The following is a 22,926-nucleotide window of genomic DNA, read 5'->3' as shown; positions in this document are numbered from 1 at the left end:
CACCCAGAGGAAACCCAGGCAGACACAGGGAGAATGTGCAAGCTCCACACAGACGGTGACCTGAGGCTAGAATTGAACCTGGGACCCTAGGGCTGTGAGGCAGCAGGCTAACCACTGTGCCACCGAGTCATTTCATAACCTAATAATAGGAAGAAAGGGCAAATGAAGCATTTGTTCCTCACACATGTAGTGCTGCATTTGTATCTGCAGAAAAGAAACAACTTTATCAAACACTTCCACAACAACTAATAAAATGATAACATTCCCCGCACAATACTGGAAGTAAGTTTCTGTTTTGCATATAGCTGGAACCAATGTGCAGTGGGCTATCAATCCCCATTTCTCTGCAACCCCATTCCACCCACCCAGTATGAACCAGAAGGAGATTTGTAGGAAATAATGCAGGGAGGGGTGCACATTAGTTTAAATTCTCTAGATACCTGGGTGCATTCATTAAGTGACTAACAGATTAAATATTCGTCTTAATGGGATGTAATATCTACCTTTCGCAATGAGGGACCTGACACTGAAATTGCATCCTCAGAAATCAGATGTGTCGAATCTCTTGTGATCAAAGATCCTGTTCTCTTAAAGAAGTAATTTCCAACAATTATCAATTTGGGAAATGCTCCTACAACCAGATTCAAGGAAACAGTATTTTTGAAATTATTTATCTCTCAAACACATGCATTTGCAACATCACACACACACACTCATCCCTCTTCTGAGCCAGAATTCATTTGGAATTCCATCTTGCTTCACTACATGGGCTGCAGTGGTTCAAGAAGGTGACATCCCACCACCAGCATCCCGAGGGCAGCTAGGAATTGGCACTAAACCACTGGGCTCGCCAGCAACACCCATATCCCAAGAATGAATTTTAAAAACATTGTCAAAGATTGTATCGTCTGATGAGCAAAAATTGGCTCAATAGGATTCTGTCCCTCAGCCTAAAAAATACCACCAGAACTCAGTGAGCAGAATACCACACACTGGAGGGCTAATCAAAACATAACTGCATAATCGTGCAATCAAACCTGCTAATCAGGTCACCTCAATGAAGATCTTTCATTGAAACCTAAACATTCAGTGGGATTTCTCCCAAAGTTCTGCTGTAACATTCTCAATTACAAAATGCTCAGAGAAGCTGTGCACTGTGGTGAAGCATTAATCTCATGTCAGAAAGAAACATTATCAACTTCAAAACCTGTTCTAAAAGCAGTCAGAAGGCTTACAGGTGGAAAACTGACTGCAGATACACTTTTAATTTCATCCAAACAATTGAAGAATGTGGGCTCATGTGACCTGCCTTCAAGTTCCAAGATTTGTTGCCGAAAGTTCTACATCAGTCCCCAGAAGCCCCCTGCCTCCGACGAAAGGGAAGTCTGATCAGTGTTGTAAATTTCTAAAGTTAGCTGTATGGTGTGACTCACAGTCCTCAAGAAACATCACCTTGCAATTGAATATATTTGATCAACTCCCTCTTAGCTGTCATCAAGATAATAGCAAAAAATAAAAGTTCCAAAGCATTTTTGACTCCACTATTACTGCCAAATTGTCTCATAATCCCCAAAATCAAGTAGAACATGATCTGGTCGTAATGTGCAAATGGAATTTATAAGCTCTGAAAGTGTTCAATTAGTGAAATCACAATACTGAAGTTCACAGTTTAGAAGTTGCATGTACAATGCACAATGAATAAGAGGAGGGAAAATCCACGAGGACAACATTCCAGCGCAAGCGGACTATGGGGAAAAGATGGAGGAATGGGACTAGTCTCCCTCACAGAGAGCTAGCATGGAGATGATGAGCCAAATAACCTCCTTCTGGGTTGTAACCATTCTATGACTATTCTGGTCTCCATATTTTAAAATGAGGTTACCTCTCACTCTTCTAAGCTCTAAAGAATACAGGCCCAGTCTCCTCAATCTTTTCTTAATCCCATTATCCCATGGATTAATCCGGCAAACCTTCATTCCACTCCCTCTATGGCCACTATATCCTTCCTGAGGTAAGGAGGCCAAAACTGCACACAGCACTCCAGCTGTATCTCACCAAAGCTCTATGCAGCAAGAATGCTTTATTATATACTCAAATCCTCTTGCAATAAAGGCGAATGTAACATCCTAATTGCTTGTTGAATTTGCATGTTAGCTTTTAGTGATTTATGACAAGAACACCCAGTCCCTGTGGAGATCAAAACTTTGCAACTCCCTCCATTTAAGCAATGTTTTTCTGATCAAAGTGGATAACTTCACATTTTCCCACATTATTTTCCATCTGCCAGGTTCTTGCTCACTCTGCCTAATCCTACCACTATTTTCGAAGTGTCCATTTATCACATCCTTTATAATAGATTCTAGCATTTTCCCTACTCCTGATGTCAGGCTAACAGGTCTGTAGTTCCCTGTTTTATCTCTGTCTCCTTTCTTAAATAGTGGGGTTAGATTTGCTCCCTTCCAACACATGAGCATCATTTCAGAATCTATAGAACATTGAAAGGTGATCACCAATAAATCCACTATCTCTACAACCACCCGTTTCAACACTCTGGAATGTAGATTATCAAGTCCAAGGGATTTATCAACCTTCAGTCTAATTAATTTACCATGATAGATGTCTTTAAAATTATGAATGAGTTTGACAGGGTAGACATAGCAAAGGTGTTTCCACTGGTAGGAAAGACCAAAACTCCAAGCCATAACTATAAGTTAATCACAAATAAATTTAATAGAGAATAGAATGGCATGGTGGCACACTGGTTAGCACTGCTGTCTCACAGTACTAGGGTTCTGGCCTTGGGTGACTGTCTGTGTGGAGTTTGCAAGTTCTCCCTGTGTCTGCATGGGTTTCCTCCGGGTGCTCTGGTTTCCTCCCACGTCCAAAGATGTCCAGGTTAGTTGGACTGGCTATGGTAAATTGCCCCTTAGTGTACCAAGATGTGTAGGTCAGGTGGAGTTACGGGGTTATGGGGATAAGGTTGGGGCAAGTGGGCCTGGGTAGAGTGCTCTTTCAGAGGGTTGGTGCCGTCTTGATGGGCCGAATGGCCCCCCTCTGCACTATGGGGATTCTATGGAAATTTCATTACCCAGAGTGCTATGAATGTAGAACTCACTGCTACAAGGAATAGTTAAGACTAAACAGCATGGATACTCTAAGGATGATAAATACAGGAGGAGGGACGAAGTAAATGCTCACATACCCAGTTGGGTTATTTCTGTATTGTGGACTCTGTGTAATTCTATGCTTTTTGCAGAATGGCTAGTTGAAGAAGGCTGTGGTTTAGCCTCAATAGTTTTCTTCAGTTCAGCCTGGCATTAAATTAACCCTCAGCATTTTGCTCCCAATTTGTTGGACTAATCAGTTTTGGAGAGAGTGCCCTTCAGCATCATGCAGGACAAAACTCTTAGGTTGTAAAAGTTGGCCACTTTCATATGTATCATCAGATGGTTATGTAAAGCTGTGGCCTGTTCTTCCTTGTAAAAAAGAGGAGGTTTTAAATGCCTCGTTAGTTCTCTTTGTACTGCATCCTATTCTGACCAGGTCCACTGATTATCTCCAGCTATATCTGCATGGCTCCACAAGTAACTGCAACGCTCTGCATGGTACAGAGCTCGAGGGACCTGGAATACCCTGGGTTCTGTTTCACCCTCTGCATTCAGTTAGACAGTTGTTGATTCAATAGCACAAACCCCACAATCTGACCTGTTAGAGCTTGGTTTTCAGAGAACGAAAGCTTTTGACTGCTACAGAGCAAATCCTAATTGAAAGCCCTTTTCAACTGAAATTTTCACTGCAGAAGAAAGAAAACAAACCTAATGTGTTGCTATTCCGTACTCCTGATTTCCTCTGGGAATGTGGAAGGTTGTTTTGAAATGGAAACCTGGAGCTGAATATTATGGAGAGGGGGTGAGTTGGATGGTTCGAATCCCCCTTCCCCCCAGAGCCAACTTGTTCCATGCTGGCCCACTCCACAGCCAATCCTGGCAATACAAAGAGTGTGTTAGTGGGCACTGCCAAGTCTGCAAGAGGAAGAAGAGAAAGGCCCATGGATTTCCAGAGGCAGATAAAGCCAGAGTATTTGCGCAGGTCAGGGGAGGGGTGGGTGGGGTTTGTGGCTGTGGGCAGCTAGGAAGGAAGGAAGGGGGGCATTATATCTTGGGGAGGAGGCGCATCTTGATCAGCAAAGGGCTGTCCTGAGAGGTAGAACCCCCTTCCTTTTCTCCCGTCTTTTGAAAAGAAAAAAAAACAGGCTTCCTGATCCCGCCTGACTGCTCGTGCCCAACAGTTTAACGTATGGGCAGCATATTATCAGAGTCAACTGGCATGATAACAAGCTTAATTGACTATTTAAATATGGCAGGTTGGCACTAGACCCGTATTATGGTGGTAAACTCGGGCTGGGCCGGAAGGTGGTGGGATGGGGTGGGGTCAGCACCCCGTGGGCACTCACCCACTCTATTTTACGTGCCCCCTGTCAAAAACATACCAGGTTGCACGTTAAGGCAGCCCATGATTTCCTGCAGATGCAAAGATAACCATTGTTTCTCAAATTGGCATTAATGAGTAGAGAAGTAAAGGAAAATTCAGATCAATCTCAATTTTTTAAGAAGTCCTCCATTGTAAAGAGTCCAAACCACAAGCCTAGCTACCGAGCTGGTGAACTGCATCGTGCATGCCAAAACATGGCACAGTTTTACACATCTCAGATAGCCTTTAACTGAACCCCTGCACACATTCAACAAATTCAGGAGCAGAGAGAGAAACAGGAAATAGCAAATAGGAGAAATGGAGGGAGGATGCGATATGTTTATTATCTCATTTTCTGGAGCTCATGTGAGTCACAGAAATATATTATTGCAAAAGTCTGCTGGCTACTCATGCTGCCACACTGGACACATTGGCCCAGAAATGATTCAAAGTCTGGTGTGCTCTCAAACCTCAGGAATCATTAGAAATTTATTACAGGCAGAAAATAGCCCACGTTCGGAAGTAAACAGTTTTGTGCAGCTACAAGGGCTGAAGTAAGATTAAGTAAATTTAAACTAAAAATATAATTTATAATTAAATGTTCAGTGTATGCCTCTATACTACTTAAGATGTGTACATGCAGACACCTCCTGTAAGCGTCATACTTACTTTCTATCACACTTGAACTTTTTTAGCAGATTCTCTGTTTCACTAACAAGTCATTGTCTACAGGAATAGTGCCAGAAGACTGGAGGATAGCAAATGTTGTCCCCTTGTTCAAGAAGGTGAGTAGAGACAACCCTGGTAATTATAGATCAGTGTGCCTTACTTCTGTTATGGGCAAAGTTTTGGAAAGGATTATAAGAGATAAGATTTATAATCATCTAGAAAGGAACAATTTGATTAGGGATAGTCAATACGGTTTTGTGAAAGGTAGGTCGTGCCTCACAAACCTTATTGAGAAGGTGACCAAAGAGGTGGATGAGGGTAAAGCAGTTGATGTGGTGTATATGGATTTCAGTAAAGTGTTTGATAAGGTTCCCCATGGTAGGCTATTGCAGAAAATACGGAGGCTTGGGATTGAGGGTGATTTTGCGGTTTGGATCAGAAATTGGCTAGCTGTAAGAAGACAGAGAGTGGTGGTTGATGGGAAATGTTCATCCTGGAGTTCAGTTACTAGTGGTGTACAGCAAGGATCTGTTTTGGGGCCACTGCTGTTTGTCATTTTTATAAATGACCTGGATGAGGGCGTAGAAGGCTGGGTTAGTAAATTTGCAGATGACACTAAAGTCGGAGTTGTGGACAGTGCGGAAGGATGTTGCAGGTTACAGAGGGACATAGATAAGCTGCAGAGCTGGGCTGAGAGGTGGCAAATGGAGTTTAATGCGGAAAAGTGTGAGGTGATTCACTTTGGAAGGAGTAACAAGAATACAGAGTACTGGGCTAATGGTAAGATACTTGGTAGTGTGGATGAGCACAGAGATCTCGGTGTCCATGTGCATAGATCCCTGAAAGTTGGCACCCAGGTTGATAGGGTTGTTAAGAAGGCGTACAGTGTGTTAGCTTTTATTGGTAGAGGGATTGAGTTTCGGAGCCATGACGTCATGTTGCAGCTGTACAAAACTCTGGTGCGGCCGCATTGCGTACAGTTCTGGTCGCCGCATTATAGGAAGGATGTGGAAGCATTGGAAAGGGTGCAGAGGAGATTTACCAGGATGTTGCCTGGTATGGTGGGAAGGTCTTATGAGGAAAGGCTGAGTGACTTGAGGCTGTTTTCGTTGGAGAGAAGGTTAAGAGGTGACTTAATAGAGGCATACAAGATGATCAGAGGATTAGATAGGGTGGACAGTGAGAGCCTTTTTCCTCGGATGGTGATGGCTAGCACGAGGGGACATAGCTTTAAATTGAGGGGTGATAGATATAGGACAGATGTCAGAGGTAGGTTCTTTACTCAGAGAGTAGTAAGGGCGTGGAATGCCCTGCCTGCAACAGTAGTGGACTCGTCAACATTAAGGGCATTTAAAGGGTCATTGGATAAACATATGGATGATATTGGAATAATGTAGGTTAGATGGGCTTTAGATTGGTTTCACAGGTCGGCGCAACATTGAGGGCCGAAGGGCCTGTACTGCGCTGTAATGTTCTATGTTCTATGTAAAGAGCGAATATAGATTTACATAAAGAAAGATTTTACTGTGCCCAAATGTTGATGGACTTGCTGTGGGGTGGGAGGGGAGTTTACCTATCAGGTGAAGAGTATGGAGACTTTTGTTTAATAGACCTTATGCTTCAATTTTTAAGTGTAACAGCATTAGCCTCAGCAGGCTGGCACACTGGGTTGAATTCTAATCCTGAGGAGGGCAGTGGGAGTTGGGAAATCTCCCGGCTCACTGCATTCACCTCAGGAGAAAGTGCCTGTAAAGGCGAGATTTTCATTCCAGAGGGAGGGAGAGGAAGGTGGGTACTAACTGGCTGCCACATCTGGAAATAGTGCGGGGGCAGCCCTAAGGGTTGCTGAGCATCGAGGTGAGCTATTTAAAAAGTCTGTCTTGGTGCTCTGTGCCTTCGTCCCAGTTACAATAAAAACAGGAAAGCAGGCCTCTAGCCCTCACCCTTCGTAACCCTTTATATGCCCCACCACACTCCTCACGCCCACTCATGCCACCTCATACCCCTTCACCTATCCCCAATGGCCTCTCATACCTTTCATGCAAACCTATGGCACTTCAATGCCCATGTACCCAGGATATACTCTGTACAGAACCAATGAAATCTATAGTAAGAACATAATATCTGAAAAAGCTAAAAGTAATTCATTCATAACTTTTTTTTAAACAAAAAAACTCCTTTTACTTCAACCCTATAAAAGTGTCAATCAACCAGCCCTTTAAAGAAACAGTAGCAAAAACTGAAAGCATTTGACGCCTCTTCGTCTTGTGTAAGTAAATATTGAGCAATTGAGAAATAAAGAAAGCTGTCAACCAAACAATGTTTTCCCTTGCGGACAGCTGTTTCAACAGAATAATTGATGTCTGGGCTCTCACCCAAGAAAGCATCATGAGGTTTGGCTGCTTTTTTTTAAAGGTCCACGGAGTCTCCCTGACTTCATAGAAACCCAGCCCATTATCTCCAGTAACTGCTGACTGACATACAAACATACGAGTTAGGAGCAAGAGGAGGCCACTCGGCCCCTTGAGCCTGCCCTGCCATTTAGTAAGATTATGGCTGATCTAATTGAAATTTCAACCCCAGATTTTGCCTACCCCTGATAATCTTTCAGCTCTGCCTTAAAAATATTCAAAGATTCTGCTTCTACGGTCTTTTGAGGAAGAGAGTACCAAAGATTCATGACCCTCTGGTGATAAAATTTCCCCTCATCCCTGTCTTAAATGATCAAACCCCTAATTTTAAACAGTGATCCCCTAGTTCTAGATTCCCCGACAAGAGGAAACATCCTCTCCACATCCACCCTGTTAATACCCCTCAGGACCCGAAAGGTTAAGCCACCTTTAACTCTTCTAAACTTTAGTGGATACAAGCCTAGGCCACAATTTTCTGGCTACATCATGCCTGGCACAGATCCTGTTGGAGTGGTGCGGGGTCAGAGAATCACAGACGAGGGATCTTGTGCATTTAGGGCTGGCACGAACCCACTTTAGGATTCTGCCAGCCATTGCACCTGGACTTAATCTGGCTCCTGCCCTCACTGGGCGGGAACCAGATTAGCATATTTAAATAAGCATATAAATATGCTTAGTCGGTTTCGAGTCGATTCTCCCAGCTCCTGGGATTCTCTGATCCTCGGGCACAGCAAGAATGCGGTGAGAATTACAAATGGCCTCCACAAACAGAGACCAGGTGTGATGACCATTACGGGCTCTCCGAGGCTATTGAAGCTCCCTGGGTGGTCAGGGAAATGGCTGGGCAGTGCCCATCTGGCAGTGCCAACCTGCCAGTGCCAGGTTGGCACTTCCAGATGGGCACTGCCAGGGTGCAATGGCAGTGCCAAGGGTGGCTGAGGCGGGGGGGGGTTGGGACCTGAGGGGAGGGTTATGAGGGGATCATGAAGAGATGGAGGGTCATGAAATGGGGGGCATGAAGGTGATGGAGTATGAAGGGGGTCATGAAGGGAGGGGCACAAAAGGGAACCAACTGGGTGTGCCCCAATGCCCCGCTACTGCCGATCTATGTTGGGAAGGGATGTAGAGAAACATGCCTTCAATGAGGGTGGGTTGCGATATCTGTGGGGGGGGGAGGGAGGTGGTTATTCAATTTCACTTTGAGATCGGGAACCCTTGATCTCTGTGAAGCCGGGCTTGCCAGACTGTTTAGCCTCGCCCCTCTCAGAACCAGTGTAAAACCTACCCCTCTCCCAAAAAATTACCTCTAACCTTTCCTCATAAAACAACCCATCCATTCCTGGTATTGGTCTGGTGAATCTTCTCTGAACTACATCTAACTTACTTACATATTTCGTTAAAAAAGGAGATAATACTGTACACAATGCTTCAGATGTGGTCTCACCAGTGTCCTGTACAACTGAAGCATAACTTGTCTATTTTTGTAATTTATTCTGCTCACAATAAACATTCTATTAGCTTTACTAATTACTTGCTATACCTATACTTGAGCCTTTTGTGATTCATGCACTGGGACACCCAGATCTCTCTGCATCTCAGAGCTCTGAAATCTCTCTCATTTAGATAATAAGCTTCTTTTTTATACTTCCTGCCAAAATGGACAATTTCACATGCCCACATTATACTTCATTGGCCAGATTTTTGCCTGCTCACCCTATCTATGTCCCTATGTAGCCTCCTTATGTCCGCTTCACAATTACTTTCCTACCTATCTTTGTGTCATTAGCAAAGTAAGCAACCATACCTTCAGTCTTTTCATTCAAGTCATTTATATAAATTGTATAAAGTTGAGGCCCCAGCACTGACCCCTGTGGCACACCAATGGTCTGGTCAAGCGGGCAGAAAAGTCGCAAAGGAATTCAACCCAGAGAGCTGTGAGGTGATGCATTTGGGAAGGTCAAACAAGGCAAAGGAAAAAGGTGAGGGCACTGAGAGGTATAGAGGAAGTGAGCGAACTTGGAGTGAATTCCCACAGATCCCTGAAGATAGCAGGACAGGTTGATAAGGTGATAAGAAGACAAATGGGGTGATATTTTATGGCCTCGTTCAAGCGAAACCAGAAGTTCCCGCCCGAGGTCAACAGACATTTCTGTTGAAGCCCCTTGCCCGCAGGCGAGGTGGTAGAATTCCAATGATGGAATTCTTTCATTTAATAGCTGGGGGATCGAATATGAGAGCAGGGAACTTGTGCTGGAACTATATAAAACATTAGTTCAGCCACAACTTGAGTACTGTGTGCAGTTCTGGTCACCTCATTACAGAAAGGAAGGATGTAATTGCAATAGAGCACATGCAGAGGAGATTTACAAGGATGTTGCCAGGGCTGGAATGTTGCAGCTATCAGGAAAGATTGGATAGTCCAGGGTCGTTCTCCTTGGAACAGAGGAGGCTGATGGGAGATTTGACTGAGATGTACAAAATTGTGAGTGGCCTGGACAGATTGGACGGGAAGGGTTGATTTACTTTAGCAGAGGGATCAGTGGCTGGGGGCATAGATTTAAAGTGATATTAATATTAGAGAGGAGATGTGGAAAATCTTTTTCACCCAGAGGGTTGTGGGGGTCTGGAACTCACTGCTTGAAAGGGTAATAGAGGAAGAAACCCTCAATTCATTTAAAAATGTCTCTGGATCTGGACCTCAAGTGCCGTAACCCACAGGACTACGGATCAAATGCCAGAAAGTGTGATTAGACAGGGTGGCTTGTTTTTCAGCCAGTGCAGACACGATGGGCCAATGGCCTTTTTCTGCATTGTAAAGTTTCGAAGAGTCTATAAAAAGCTCCCCCAATTAAATAGTAATTAATAGGTTCGAACATCTGGCACTGTTTCGTTCTTCTTATCTGAGATTCTATATACTCTGGACAACAAAGTAAATTTTTCTCCATTCACTCATATTACTTCTCAAAAATAGGAATGATTCATGGCCTAAATCCTCCAATGCCCAGGAGATCAGATGATCCCCCCCCTCCCTCCCCCCCCCCCCCCCCCCCGCCCCCGCAACCACGATGCGCTACCAGACCCTTTGGAAGTCCCAACACAGTGACTCTGTGGGAATTTCCTGAAAGTTTGAACATCTGATAAGCAATTCCCCTGCTCCCGGGACCTTCCGAGAAAGTCTCCAATGCTGAGTTAGAGGCTGAAATTCTCCAACCTCACCCGAGGTTGGGATTCTTTGGTCCCACTGCAGTGAATGGAGATTTGGCTGTGCGTCAAAATGACTAACCCCAACCACCCAACTCCCTCCCCTGACCCAACCTCACCACTCCACCCAGCTGCCACGTCACCCAGCTGCGACCCGACCCCTTACCCGCTTATCTCACCCACCCTTCAGAAATGAAGTGGGACATTTCTGCTCCTTACGCACCAGAATAGGGGCATGGTTTCTGCGCAGAAGCCCTTCACTTATGTCTCTACTGAGTGGAGTTGCTCTCTTTGGAACAGGGGTGGCTGAGGGGAGATTGCCCAGAAAAATTGGAGGAAGGTAAGTAGTTACCTTTTTGCATGATCCAGGTTGGAATCAGGGCTTCCACGAAACCAGGGACTGGAATATCTGAGTCATGATGTTCCTACATCAAACCATGTCAACATTTTTGCTACAATGGATGAAAGGGAGAAAATATACTTGGCTGTGTTCACACTATTTTTTTCGAAATGTATGCAGTCTGTTCTGTGAGTAAAGAATTGAGAAGTGTTTAGAGATTTAAAATTGTAATATCAATTCCAACAGCTAAAGAAATAGATGATGCCACAGGAAAAGGAAACACATTTTTGACTGTTGTTCACCATCAGTCAAACCAAGAAGGTAATTTCTCACAAATCACAATAGGAGGCAGAAAGCCAGCCAAAGTTAATCTGCTTTTCCCTCTCAATAACTGCTCAGACTCACTGCCCACACTCTTCCCTCTCTATCACTGCTCAGACTCACTGCTCGCACTCTCCCCTCTCCACCACCGCTCAGACTCACTGCCCGCACTCTTCCCTCTCTATCACTGCTCAAACTCACTGCCCGCACTCTCCCCTCTCTATCACTGCTCAGGCTCACTACCCGCACTCTTCCCTCTCTATCACTGCTCATTCTCACTGCCCGCACTCTTCCCTCTCTATCACTGCTCAGACTCACTGCTCATGCTCTTCCCTCTCTATCATTGCTCATTCTCACTGCCCGCACACTTCCCTCTCTATCACTGCCCAGACTCACTGCCCGCACTCTTCTCTCTCTATCACTGCTGAAACTCACTGCCCGCACCCTTCCCTCTCTATCACTGCTCAGACTCACTGCCCGCACTCTTCTCTCTCTATCACCGCTCAAACTCACTGCCCGCACTCTTCCCTCTCTATCACTGCTCAGACTCACTGCTCGTGCTCTTCCCTCTCTATCACTGCTCAGACTCACTGCCCACACTCTTCCCTCTCTCTCACTGCTCAGACTCACTGCCCGCACTCTTCCCTCTCTATCACTGCTCAGACTCACTGCCCGCACTCTTCCCTCTCTATTACTGCTCAGGCTCACTACCCGCACTCTTCTCTCTCTATCACCGCTCAAACTCACTGCCCGCACCCTTCCCTCTCTATCACTGCTCAGACTCACTGCCCGCACTCTTCTCTCTCTATCACCGCTCAAACTCACTGCCCGCACTCTTCCCTCTCTATCACTGCTCAGACTCACTGCTCGTGCTCTTCCCTCTCTATCACTGCTCAGACTCACTGCCCACACTCTTCCCTCTCTCTCACTGCTCAGACTCACTGCCCGCACTCTTCCCTCTCTATCACTGCTCAGACTCACTGCCCGCACTCTTCCCTCTCTATTACTGCTCAGGCTCACTACCCGCACTCTTCTCTCTCTATCACCGCTCAAACTCACTGCCCGCACTCTTCCCTCTCTATCACTGCCCAGACTCACTGTCCACACTCTTCCCTCTCTATCACTGCTCAGACTCACTGCCCGCACTCTTCCCTCTCTATCACTGCCCAGACTCACTGTCCACACTCTTCCCTCTCTAACACTGCTCAGACTCATTGTCCACACTCTTCCCTCTCTATCACTGCTCAGATTCACTGCCCACACTCTTCCCTCTCTATCACTGCTCAGACTCACTGCTCGTGCTCTTCCCTCTCTATCACTGCTCAGACTCACTGCCCGCACACTTCCCTCTCTATCACTGCTCAAACTCACTGCCCGCATTCTTCCCTCTCTATCGCTGCTCTGACTCACTGCTCGTGCTCTTCTCTCTCTATCACTGCCCAGACTCACTGCTCGCGCTCTTCCCTCTCTATCACTGCTCAGACTCACTGCTCGTGCTCTTCCCTCTCTATCACTGCTCAGACTCACTGCCCACACTCTTCCCTCTCTCTCGCTGCTCAGACTCACTGCCCGCACTCTTCCCTCTCTATCACTGCTCAGACTCAATGCCCGCACTCTTCCCTCTCTATTACTGCTCAGGCTCACTACCCGCACTCTTCTCTCTCTATCACCGCTCAAACTCACTGCCCGCACTCTTCCCTCTCTATCACTGCTCAGACTCACTGCTCGTGCTCTTCCCTCTCTATCACTGCTCAGACTCACTGTCCACACTCTTCCCTCTCTATCACTGCTCAGACTCACTGCCCGCACTCTTCCCTCTCTATCACTGCCCAGACTCACTGTCCACACTCTTCCCTCTCTATCACTGCTCAGACTCACTGCCCGCACTCTTCCCTCTCTATCACTGCCCAGACTCACTGTCCACACTCTTCCCTCTCTAACACTGCTCAGACTCATTGTCCACACTCTTCCCTCTCTATCACTGCTCAGATTCACTGCCCACACTCTTCCCTCTCTATCACTGCTCAGACTCACTGCTCGTGCTCTTCCCTCTCTATCACTGCTCAGACTCACTGCCCGCACACTTCCCTCTCTATCACTGCTCAAACTCACTGCCCGCATTCTTCCCTCTCTATCGCTGCTCTGACTCACTGCTCGTGCTCTTCTCTCTCTATCACTGCCCAGACTCACTGCTCGCGCTCTTCCCTCTCTATCACTGCTCAGACCCACTGCTCGCGCTCTCCCCTCTCTATCACTGCTGAGGCTCACTGCCCACACTCTTCCCTCTCTATCACTGCTCAAACTCAGTGCCCGCACTCTTCCCTCTCTATTACTGCTCAGACACACTACCCGCACTCTTCCCTCTCTATCACTGCTCAAACTCACTGCCCGCGCTCTTCCCTCTGTATCACTGCTTAGACTCACTGCCTGCACTCTTCTCTCTCTATCACTGCTGAGACTCACTGCCCCTGCTCTTCCCTCTCTATCACCGCTCAGACTCACTGCCAACACTCTTCCTCTCTATCACTGCTCATACTCACTGCCCGCACTCTTCCCTCTCTGTCACTGCTCAGACTCACTGCCCGAGAATTCACATTGAGCAGATTTTGAAGGTTTGGAAGTGAGTTTTTATGTTAGGAAACCAGTCCGGACGGATTTATCTGACTATGCCCCGTACATCTCCCATCAGATGATGCTGAGTGTCTGTGACTGTGGAAGAAATCTGCAAACTAGACAGTCCTGTCTTCCTGAATTAATTGAATGTGGTCAGGGAGAAGTCAACTGTCTAGACCATCCTGTCATTTTGACTAAAAAAAACCCCAGTAGAGATAGGAAAGAGCTTGAAATGGCAAAGTAGAAAGGAGAAAATTGAAGCTAACATAAATTTACCATTAAATTTAAACTTTGCACTCTGGTTGTGTAACTCCTTGTATAGTCAGGCAAATCTTGGCCTGAATCAAATAGGAAACACGCTTTCCTGAGTCCAATATTCCTTTTATTCCCTTGAAATGATGCAGACGTATTTATGTTAACTGACGTGACCCAGTTCAGTGCTATTTGGTAACAGTGGAATAGGCTCAAAGCCAGTCATCAGTTAACTGTCACTTCTTATCTATTGGGTCAGGAGTTAATTTTAAATAAGACACAGAACCTCCTCAAGTGAACAAGAGAGACCTTTCTGCCTTATACCGATATTTATGTCACATTTAATTTAATGAAAAACAGATGATATGTTATTAAACATATCATATGCAACATTTTCATACCACTTAGCAACAACTCTTTTTTAGAGAAAGCATGACCAACCCCAACATTCTCCTAACATAACTCATTCTTTACATTTCATGTTTAAAGAGCATAAATTGCTTTAAAAAAATACAACTTGGATGAATGATTTCCACGTCTTTCAGTAGATTAAAGGCTGAATACTCAAGTCATTTAGATGCATGGACTTTGAAAGACTATTTATAAAGTGCATCTTAAGAAATGATAATGAAAAAAAACTTTGCGTTTTCCTCCCCCCAAAACAAAGGCAAACCTTTAGCTTTGAAGATCTGTTTAAGTTAACAGAAATGGAGAACAATACAAACTCTTTTGAAAGTATCCTTCACAAGAGATGATGGTGCAAATGAGACCATTGTGTTTCCGCAGGTTGCCAGGCAGTTCAGTACACTCTCTAGAATTTCACATTCCAATTGAAAACTAAATGCAGTTGTGGTCTTAGAACTTTTCTCCAACAACTAAATTTCAAAAGAATGATCTCAATCTGGTGTTTCAATAAGTGCATCAGTGTTTATTTGATCCCAAAGCCCTTTCACTGACTTCAGCACCAATGTCTCAGACAATTTAAAAGGGCTTTCATTTTAAAAAGTCACTTAGAAAAATAAACAAAATTATTTGATTTTTACTCGTGTATAAACAGATTTTAAAAAGTAATGTTAGCATATTTAACTCAGTAGTTTGCTAAGGAGAATTCATTTGATTTTTAATTACTCATACATATTGGATTGAAATCTTATGGAGAAAACAGAATCTAACTTTAAATGATGCTGTATGTTTATAGAACTTATATTGCTATATAATTTGAATATTGAGATATTTGGCTATACAATTTTCAGATCAAATTTCCATACTTTATTTTTATTTTCTCTATATTTCAAATAAGCTGCAATACATTCTTCTTACCCAAACAATTGTGTCCATCATGTGCCAACATGAATCCATCATAGCAAGTGCAACGATAGTTTCCTGGAATGTTAATGCATTCATGTACGCAGCCTCCATTGTATTCATTATCACATTCATCAATGTCTAAAGGATAGAGCACAAAACAGAATGATGGATGGTTTCTGTTAAAAAGAGACACTAGCACAGTCAAAAATTGCAAATTGTTACAAAGATACTTAAAGCCATATTAATCTCACTTAGAAACCCCACAGTCCCATTTATTCTCAATTTTTAAATAATCGTCACTTAATAAGTAGGTACTGAACATGACAAAAATGAATATAATTTGGGAATGTGACGCTTTTAGACCAGCTTCTGTGCTAAATGAGTGACAATGGAAACATATTTCAGGCAAGAAAAGGTTATTTAATCTGCTTTGTTTATTTAATGGTCTCCACCATTTGTTCTTTTCTCTTTTCCCTTTCTAAAACTGAAAGGCTAACATTTTACTGCATTTAGTGGGCATTCAATTTCGTAAACTTAAAAGGCAGCTTTTAACAGTCAATCAATTCTTTTTTGGTCGCATGTCATTTGGGGAAAATAATTAGTCTTTTTGTCACAAAATGAATTTACACTAATGATCATTGTATAAATAAATTGCACAAAATTAGTAAAAGCATAATTTTAAAATTGAAAATTGTTACAATACTGATAACATACAGTACCCTGTACAAAGCTAATAAGCACTCATCCAAAAAATGTATTCTCAACAGTCAATGTAAATATAGTTACATTCTATAACTTCAATATTACAATGTATTACTGAGAGCAAATGTCTCAGAAATGACCAAGAGTATGTCACCAAAAATATATTAGATGAGGATTGATGATATCAATGTCACTTTAATGAAGGCTTGCAATGACAAGGTTTGGACCTTTAAGTTTAAATAGTGAGTTATGGGTCTATCGCTCCACAGAAGCTCACAGATTGGTATGTCAGGTGGCAATTGCACACTGCCAGCTGTTGGCAAAATGGGGTAGGGGGTTGGGGCAAGAAGGGTTTTAGGGCATTCCAGCAGTAGACTAGAGATTATTGTGGGATCAGGAGGAAGATTCGTGTTCGACCTGACCCCACAAAAATAATTTCAAAAACAGCGTCTTGCATTTTCTGAGTGGCCTTCGACTCACCGGCCAGACCGCTCAACACTCAGAAATATTGAGAGTAACACTCGTCCCATTTCTTCATGAACAACCAGCAAGCATAAGACCCTGATTTGCATTCTTAAACAGCCCCTCACCTATTCTGGGCACGTGTGCCAGGCACACATTTAAAAGCCCAAGGAAAGTTGAATTAGATGGACAAATCAGAGCCAAAGGTCCCCACCAGAATTTCCTCTGCCTGTCGCCTGTTTCCAGCTGCTTGCTCAGCAGTTGAAAATCTCCCTCTCAATAGTTTCAGTAAAATTTATAAATGCACACACACTTTTCCGTGTCAAAAATGAAGATTTTTCTCATGAAATCCTCCATTCCCTTTTTGTCCCGTGTGGTATTTGATTGTCAATAATGAAGGCTATATTCTCATTTCCTCTAACAAGCTAGTTTATTTTTCATGAAGATGCTTTCATCCTTTATGTGCTAATAAATGTGTCACCGCTAGAAAATGCTCAGTATCCTCATTATTAGCAACTCTTTTCATTTTCTTAAAAAGAGTAAATTCACAATTGTACACCAATTTCCCTCCTGAATTCTCAGTGACCCATAACGAACAGTGAAGAAACCCTATTTACTTACATTATTGTCAAACAAGCACAGAAAGGAAAAAAAGAGAGCAGTACAAAATTAGCTGGGCTGAGATAAAACGAAACAATAAGAGTATCAAAAAATAAGAAATCTAATAGACAAATGTTTAAGGTGTGACACTTCATATCAATTTGTAGTTTCGACGACCATGATATCCATTAAGATTTGCTTCATTTCAATGATTTGTACTTTTTTTGGGAATCAAAATTCTTATAACTTACGATTGAATGTCCCACGGCATTGTCCACTGAGTAGCCAACAGCTGGAGTCAAACTCGAGAGGGAGGTAGTTTGAGTTACATTGAGCTAACAATGTCAGGAAAAGTCAAGCCCAAACCATATGTGTCTAATCTTACAGAGAGGGGCACTGAGAGATCCCAGAAGTTATGTGGATCATGTATAGGCCCTTGGAAATAAATTGGAGAAAAGTCTGCTTGCTTTGGACAAAGCAGAACTCAAGTTTAAGTCCTCATAGAGATGGGCTTGTTATGTAGAACATTATAGGTGCAAAGTTTTGTCGCCAATTAGTAGGTTTTAAAACTTTTGTTAAAGAATGACATTTATAATTTGGGTGGCACAGTGGTTAGCATTGCTGCCTCACAGCGCCAGGGACCAGGGTTCAATTTTGGCCTTGAGTTTGCACATTCTCCTCGTATCTTCTGGGTGCTCCAGTTTTCTCCCACAGCAGGTTAGGTGGACTGGCCATGCGAAATTGCCCCATAGTGTCCAACAATGTGTAGGTTAGGTGGATCAGCCATTGTAAATACGCAGGATCATGGAAATTATTGGCAGGGGATTGGGCCTGGGTAAGATGCTCTTTGGAGAGTCAGTGTAGACTGGATGGGCCGAATGGCCTCCTTCTGCATGGTGGGGATTCAATGGGTATACAGTAGCTATTAGTAGCTGTATGTAACACAGTGGATCAGAACACAACATGGAGACCAAATTCGCTTTGAAAAAGATCTTCATCGATTTGTCAGTTTTCTCAAGTATGTTTCCCTCATTAATTAAATCTGCTGTTGGGTGAAAACCAATCAACAGTGTTCACTTAATAAACAATAACTAACCATTGCTTGGTTTATCGACATGATCTTTATGCTCCACAGACACTTTTAGTTGTGACAGCTTAAAATACACCATTCATTTTTGAGGTGTGATGCCCTACAGGTGCACAACATGCAGAGATATCGAAACATGCTGGGTCTATCAAACCTTACAGAATTCAAGAAAATAAAATCAAGTATCACTTTAAGTTCACACTCTTGGGAGCATGCTATCTATCCAATTGGAGCAGAAAATGCCCAAATTTAATAAGCCTATAGGAATTATGCCTTTAGAGTATTAAACTAGTTAACATCCATGGCTTGGCACATAGCAGTTTTATGTTGATTGGAGTATTATACAACATCATGTGACATTCAATGCATGAGTCTATTACTAAGCTGTCAAAGTCCACTTTAGACTACAGGGTATAATTAGCGTAAGTAACACAGCCTGTGGCCAAAGAATAATTCTTGCTTGGTAAGGGAATTTTGGAATTGGAAGATGTTTGTACATTGCCCATCAGAGGAAGGCTGCATTTCCTTCCTTCGGTTTTCTCTCCAAATTTCTCCTCTTATCCCTTTCTCCTGAATATCTTGACTCACATTGGAGTATGACAGGCCCACTTCACCCCAACCCAACTGAGGCGCACTTCCTGAAGGAGTTAACACAGTGATCGCCGAGAGGGTATTTGTTAGAAGGGCAAGGTAGTCACAGCAAACCCCATAATTTGAGACCTTTCAGAATTTAGCAATCCATGTTGCATCCTACAGTGCATCTTTACTTTGACAAATATCTAAAGAAATTGATGCATGACCCAGGGATTGTAACAGAGAACCCGTAATCTATATGCCAGCTACTGGAATATAACAGGCTGGTAACTGAATTCATCTGTCTTTACGGAAAGTGAACTGGACAGACAGATATTTTGATAGAGTGAGGTAAGGTAAGGTGACACCGACATGGATATGTTGGGCCAAATGATATGTTTCTGTGCTGTAAATTTCTAAATAATCATGAGACAGAATCCTAAATAATATTGTCCTTCTCTAGTCCAAGGACCCTAGAATAAAAGTAGAATCAATGTTATCACAGACTAAAAAGTGAACTATTGATTTGCTTGCCCCGTATCAATTGTACACTATGTGGTGCACATATCAACTTAGAGCTTTCTAACATCCATTTCGAGTGCAAGTATGACTCCAACAATGTGAACCTTATTTCCTAAAGTTCTTATAGCTTTCCTGACTATCCAGTTAAGCTGTAATGAACTGACAATAATTTCACACATTCATGTTAGGATCCAGCTTCTCAATATCACAAAGCACATAAGTGTAGAAACAGTGTGCTCATGGCATTCTCTGCATTTTTTTTGGTATATCCTAAATGTATGATTTCTCGAACCCAAATTAGAAAATATCGCAGTTATTTTGCAGATCTCCTTTAATGTAACATTGCCGTATTTCATCTGAAATGATTATGAAGACTTGTGCAAGCAAGTATCGTCTTCTAAGCTACGGCTAAATCTTAATCTCAGAGGTAAAACTTATGTACATTTCACGAATGTCACAAAAATAACTTAATACACCAGCCATGGCCAGCCTCGGTGGCTTAGCGTGTAAACGCACTATGCACTAGTCACCAAGCCATGTCGACCAGAAAGGTCCCAAATGCAATTTCTGGTCTGTGCTGAGTAAATTGCTGTCAATAAACAGCTGAAATGCGACTACTGGTTTCACTGTGTCTGGACTTGGGGAAATCAGTTACTGCTCTTGATTGCTAATCAGTGATTCCTGCTGGGAAGAGACACATACACAGAGTAAAGGCAGGATCATGTCCGTCTTTAATGTCACAATCCCTTGTGCTCAAAGAGCATACCGACTATCTAGATTCACACAGCAAGAGTGACCATTTAAGTGAGGAGTGGAGGGAGCTTTAAGGCCCTGAAATTGTACTGCAGCAGGAGTCAGTAACTTTCATTTTGTCACATTAGAGAATATAACATGAACTGTCCGGAATCTCTTATTAGTTATGAATTCAATACAACAAAAACTGGCCACAACTTTTAAAAATGATTAAACAAGTACAGTGCTGAAAGAGTTTGTGTTTTTCTTAAGTTTCAGCTAATATAGTATAGAATTCTGCATGGAAAACCATTAAATGTGTTATTATTTTAGTATTAAAAATGAATGAAGATTCTGTTTGAAACAGGATATGCACTAAATAGGTACTTTCTTTATTGAATGTACACATTAAACATAAAAACTAAATCAATTTTAAGCTTGAATGACACTTAGAAAAATTCACATTATCTTTATCCTGTAAAACAAAAAAATACACTCTTTTTTAACAAAAACTTATTTTGCAGATGATAGCTTGCCTGATTAAGGAAATATTTTCCCCCAATTTTGCTTCTGTAATGAAATGCTGGTAAAAGCAGGTTATGATCACCTTCACATTTCTTTCCATCCCCTTTATATCCCGGTTTGCATGTGCATTTGTACGACATATATGTATTCTGACAGATTGCATCGATGTGACAGTCATCAGTTCCTTCTGTACACTCATCGATTTCTGTAAAACAAACAGGGAGGTACAGAATAACAAAGCAGAAGCTGAGACAAGCTCCAGGGAAAAGAGTAATTACATGTCAGTTCCACATTTTGGTTCAATTTTTGGTTTGTACTCTACTGTGAAAAAACATACTTGTGAGCTGTTTATGATTAACCTCGAAAGTATAAAACAAGGTTCGCAGAGCTGGCAATCCATTAATAAAGACAATCTTAATGAGGCAACAAAATGGCCTGAAGTAATTGTGTCTGAACACACTCTGTCATTCCACAAAAAAGTAATGCTTTTGGAAATGCTAGACATTAAAAAACAATTAATTAAGGACGTGTTTTTCAATCAGGTTAACAAATTCACTAAAAGACCTAGCAATTCCACAATAAAATGCAAAACCAAAATTAAGAGCCACCGACAATACCAAGTGAGAGACTGAATAGAAAAGACTGTCCCTGTCGAAGCACTGGAGAAGTACATTAATCTCAGGAGCTCACAACACTTTGCAAAATTTGCAGTTAAAATGTCAAGACACAAAAAAGAAACAACACAAACCAAGTTAATGGGTATTATTGGACCTACAATGTGTTTTAATGTATCCATTATAATTTACCAAATGACCATCCACTCCCACATAAATCTAACTAAAATGCTGACTTACAGATGTAACTTCTTTAAGAACATCATTAACTCCTTTATATATCACATCAAGGTAAAACTCCACATATAGCGCAATAGGCCTCAGTAGTCTCTCAAATTCCACATTATTCAATACAACACACCAATGTACTCTGATCATTTCAAATATTGTACTTGTTTTAATAGCACAAACAAGTGAGAAAATATGATGGCATTTTGTAAACAGCAATATTGCGATACTTCCATTCATTTTATACAATAAAGAGACACAATGTTTACCTTGCAGGATATTATTCCAGCAAACCTTTAATACAGCAATGTCTTGGTCAACTTTAATCTGCTCAAGACGACTGCAGAAGTATTTTTAAACAAACACACAACCTGACAAAAATATCTCAACAGTTAGATTCTTAAAGTTACCATGTCTTCTAAAGCAGGAATGTAGTTACATCTCGAAATAAAGCTTGTAAACAAAATGAGACACAGAAATAGTGAAACAACATTTTAACTCTGATATTGGAGCAAGAATTGTCTTCATCCACAGAAAAGACTAAACCAAATGCAGCTCTTTCCCTGTTAAGGAGGAGTGAAGTGAAGCAGGAATTTCACACTAGTGACTGCAAACCTACCTAGAATTCCAGCACTTGTGGAGCTTTCACGAGTGTTTAACAAGAGGAAAAACAAACAAAAGTGCCATGCAAAACAAACAGCCCCCATGATGATATGATCCGAGCCTTAGTGTCTCTTTGCAAAGACACGTTTGAACTGAGAAATAGGGTTGTCCTGACTGGCTGATGGATTCAGCAGGATTGTTTGTTATGCCTGCCCTTTAGCCTGTGACGTCATTAGGGTAACAGATTGATCCATGGAACTAGCCTGACTAACTTCACCACTCATTAGAATACCTAATTTAATTATCTGCCAGCAGACTAGTCAACAGTGTACTGATATATATAGTCCACAGATCTAATTTCCGTGTTTGTTGCAGTTCATCTGCAATATGTTTTACGAGTGAGCAAGTCTGACTTTGTGTTTTCTTGTTTCTCCAGTCTCTTTATGGAATAATCCTTATAGCATTATTTGCGCTTTCTATTTTAGCCTTTTTGCCTTCGTTCTGGTCTCTCATACCAGTAGCCATAACTCTTTGTCCTTATTATTTCCATTCACTCCAATCAGGCTAATTTCTGTCAGGTCTTTCAATCTTGTGTCACACCAGCGGGAATTTATGTCAGCGTCAAATCCAATTGCTAAAGAGTGGTGTGCACAAGACCGTCCTCAGTTCACCAGAGACTTCAAGGTGAGTGCA

At 42.5% G+C, this 22,926-nt stretch overlaps 1 protein-coding gene across 1 annotated transcript in view; it reads right to left on the bottom strand.

Annotated features, from left to right (window-relative positions):
• Positions 1 to 22,337, bottom strand: part of scube2 (signal peptide, CUB domain, EGF-like 2) — a 135,379-nt gene extending 113,042 nt beyond the window's left edge. The window contains exons 1-3 of the mRNA XM_078221269.1: positions 22,250 to 22,337; positions 20,871 to 20,993; positions 15,598 to 15,723 (exon numbers count right to left, since the gene is read on the bottom strand). Of these exons, the coding sequence (XP_078077395.1) occupies positions 15,598 to 15,723; positions 20,871 to 20,993; positions 22,250 to 22,337 (337 nt within the window). The remainder of the gene's footprint in view (positions 1 to 15,597; positions 15,724 to 20,870; positions 20,994 to 22,249) is intronic.
• Positions 22,338 to 22,926: the final 589 nt, after the last annotated feature.

This window comes from Mustelus asterias, chromosome 9, assembly GCF_964213995.1.
Source record: "Mustelus asterias chromosome 9, sMusAst1.hap1.1, whole genome shotgun sequence".
NCBI classification, from domain to species: domain Eukaryota; kingdom Metazoa; phylum Chordata; class Chondrichthyes; order Carcharhiniformes; family Triakidae; genus Mustelus; species Mustelus asterias.
The sequence above is the reverse complement of the archived record's forward strand: the minus strand, read 5'-3'. Positions and strand labels throughout refer to the sequence as shown.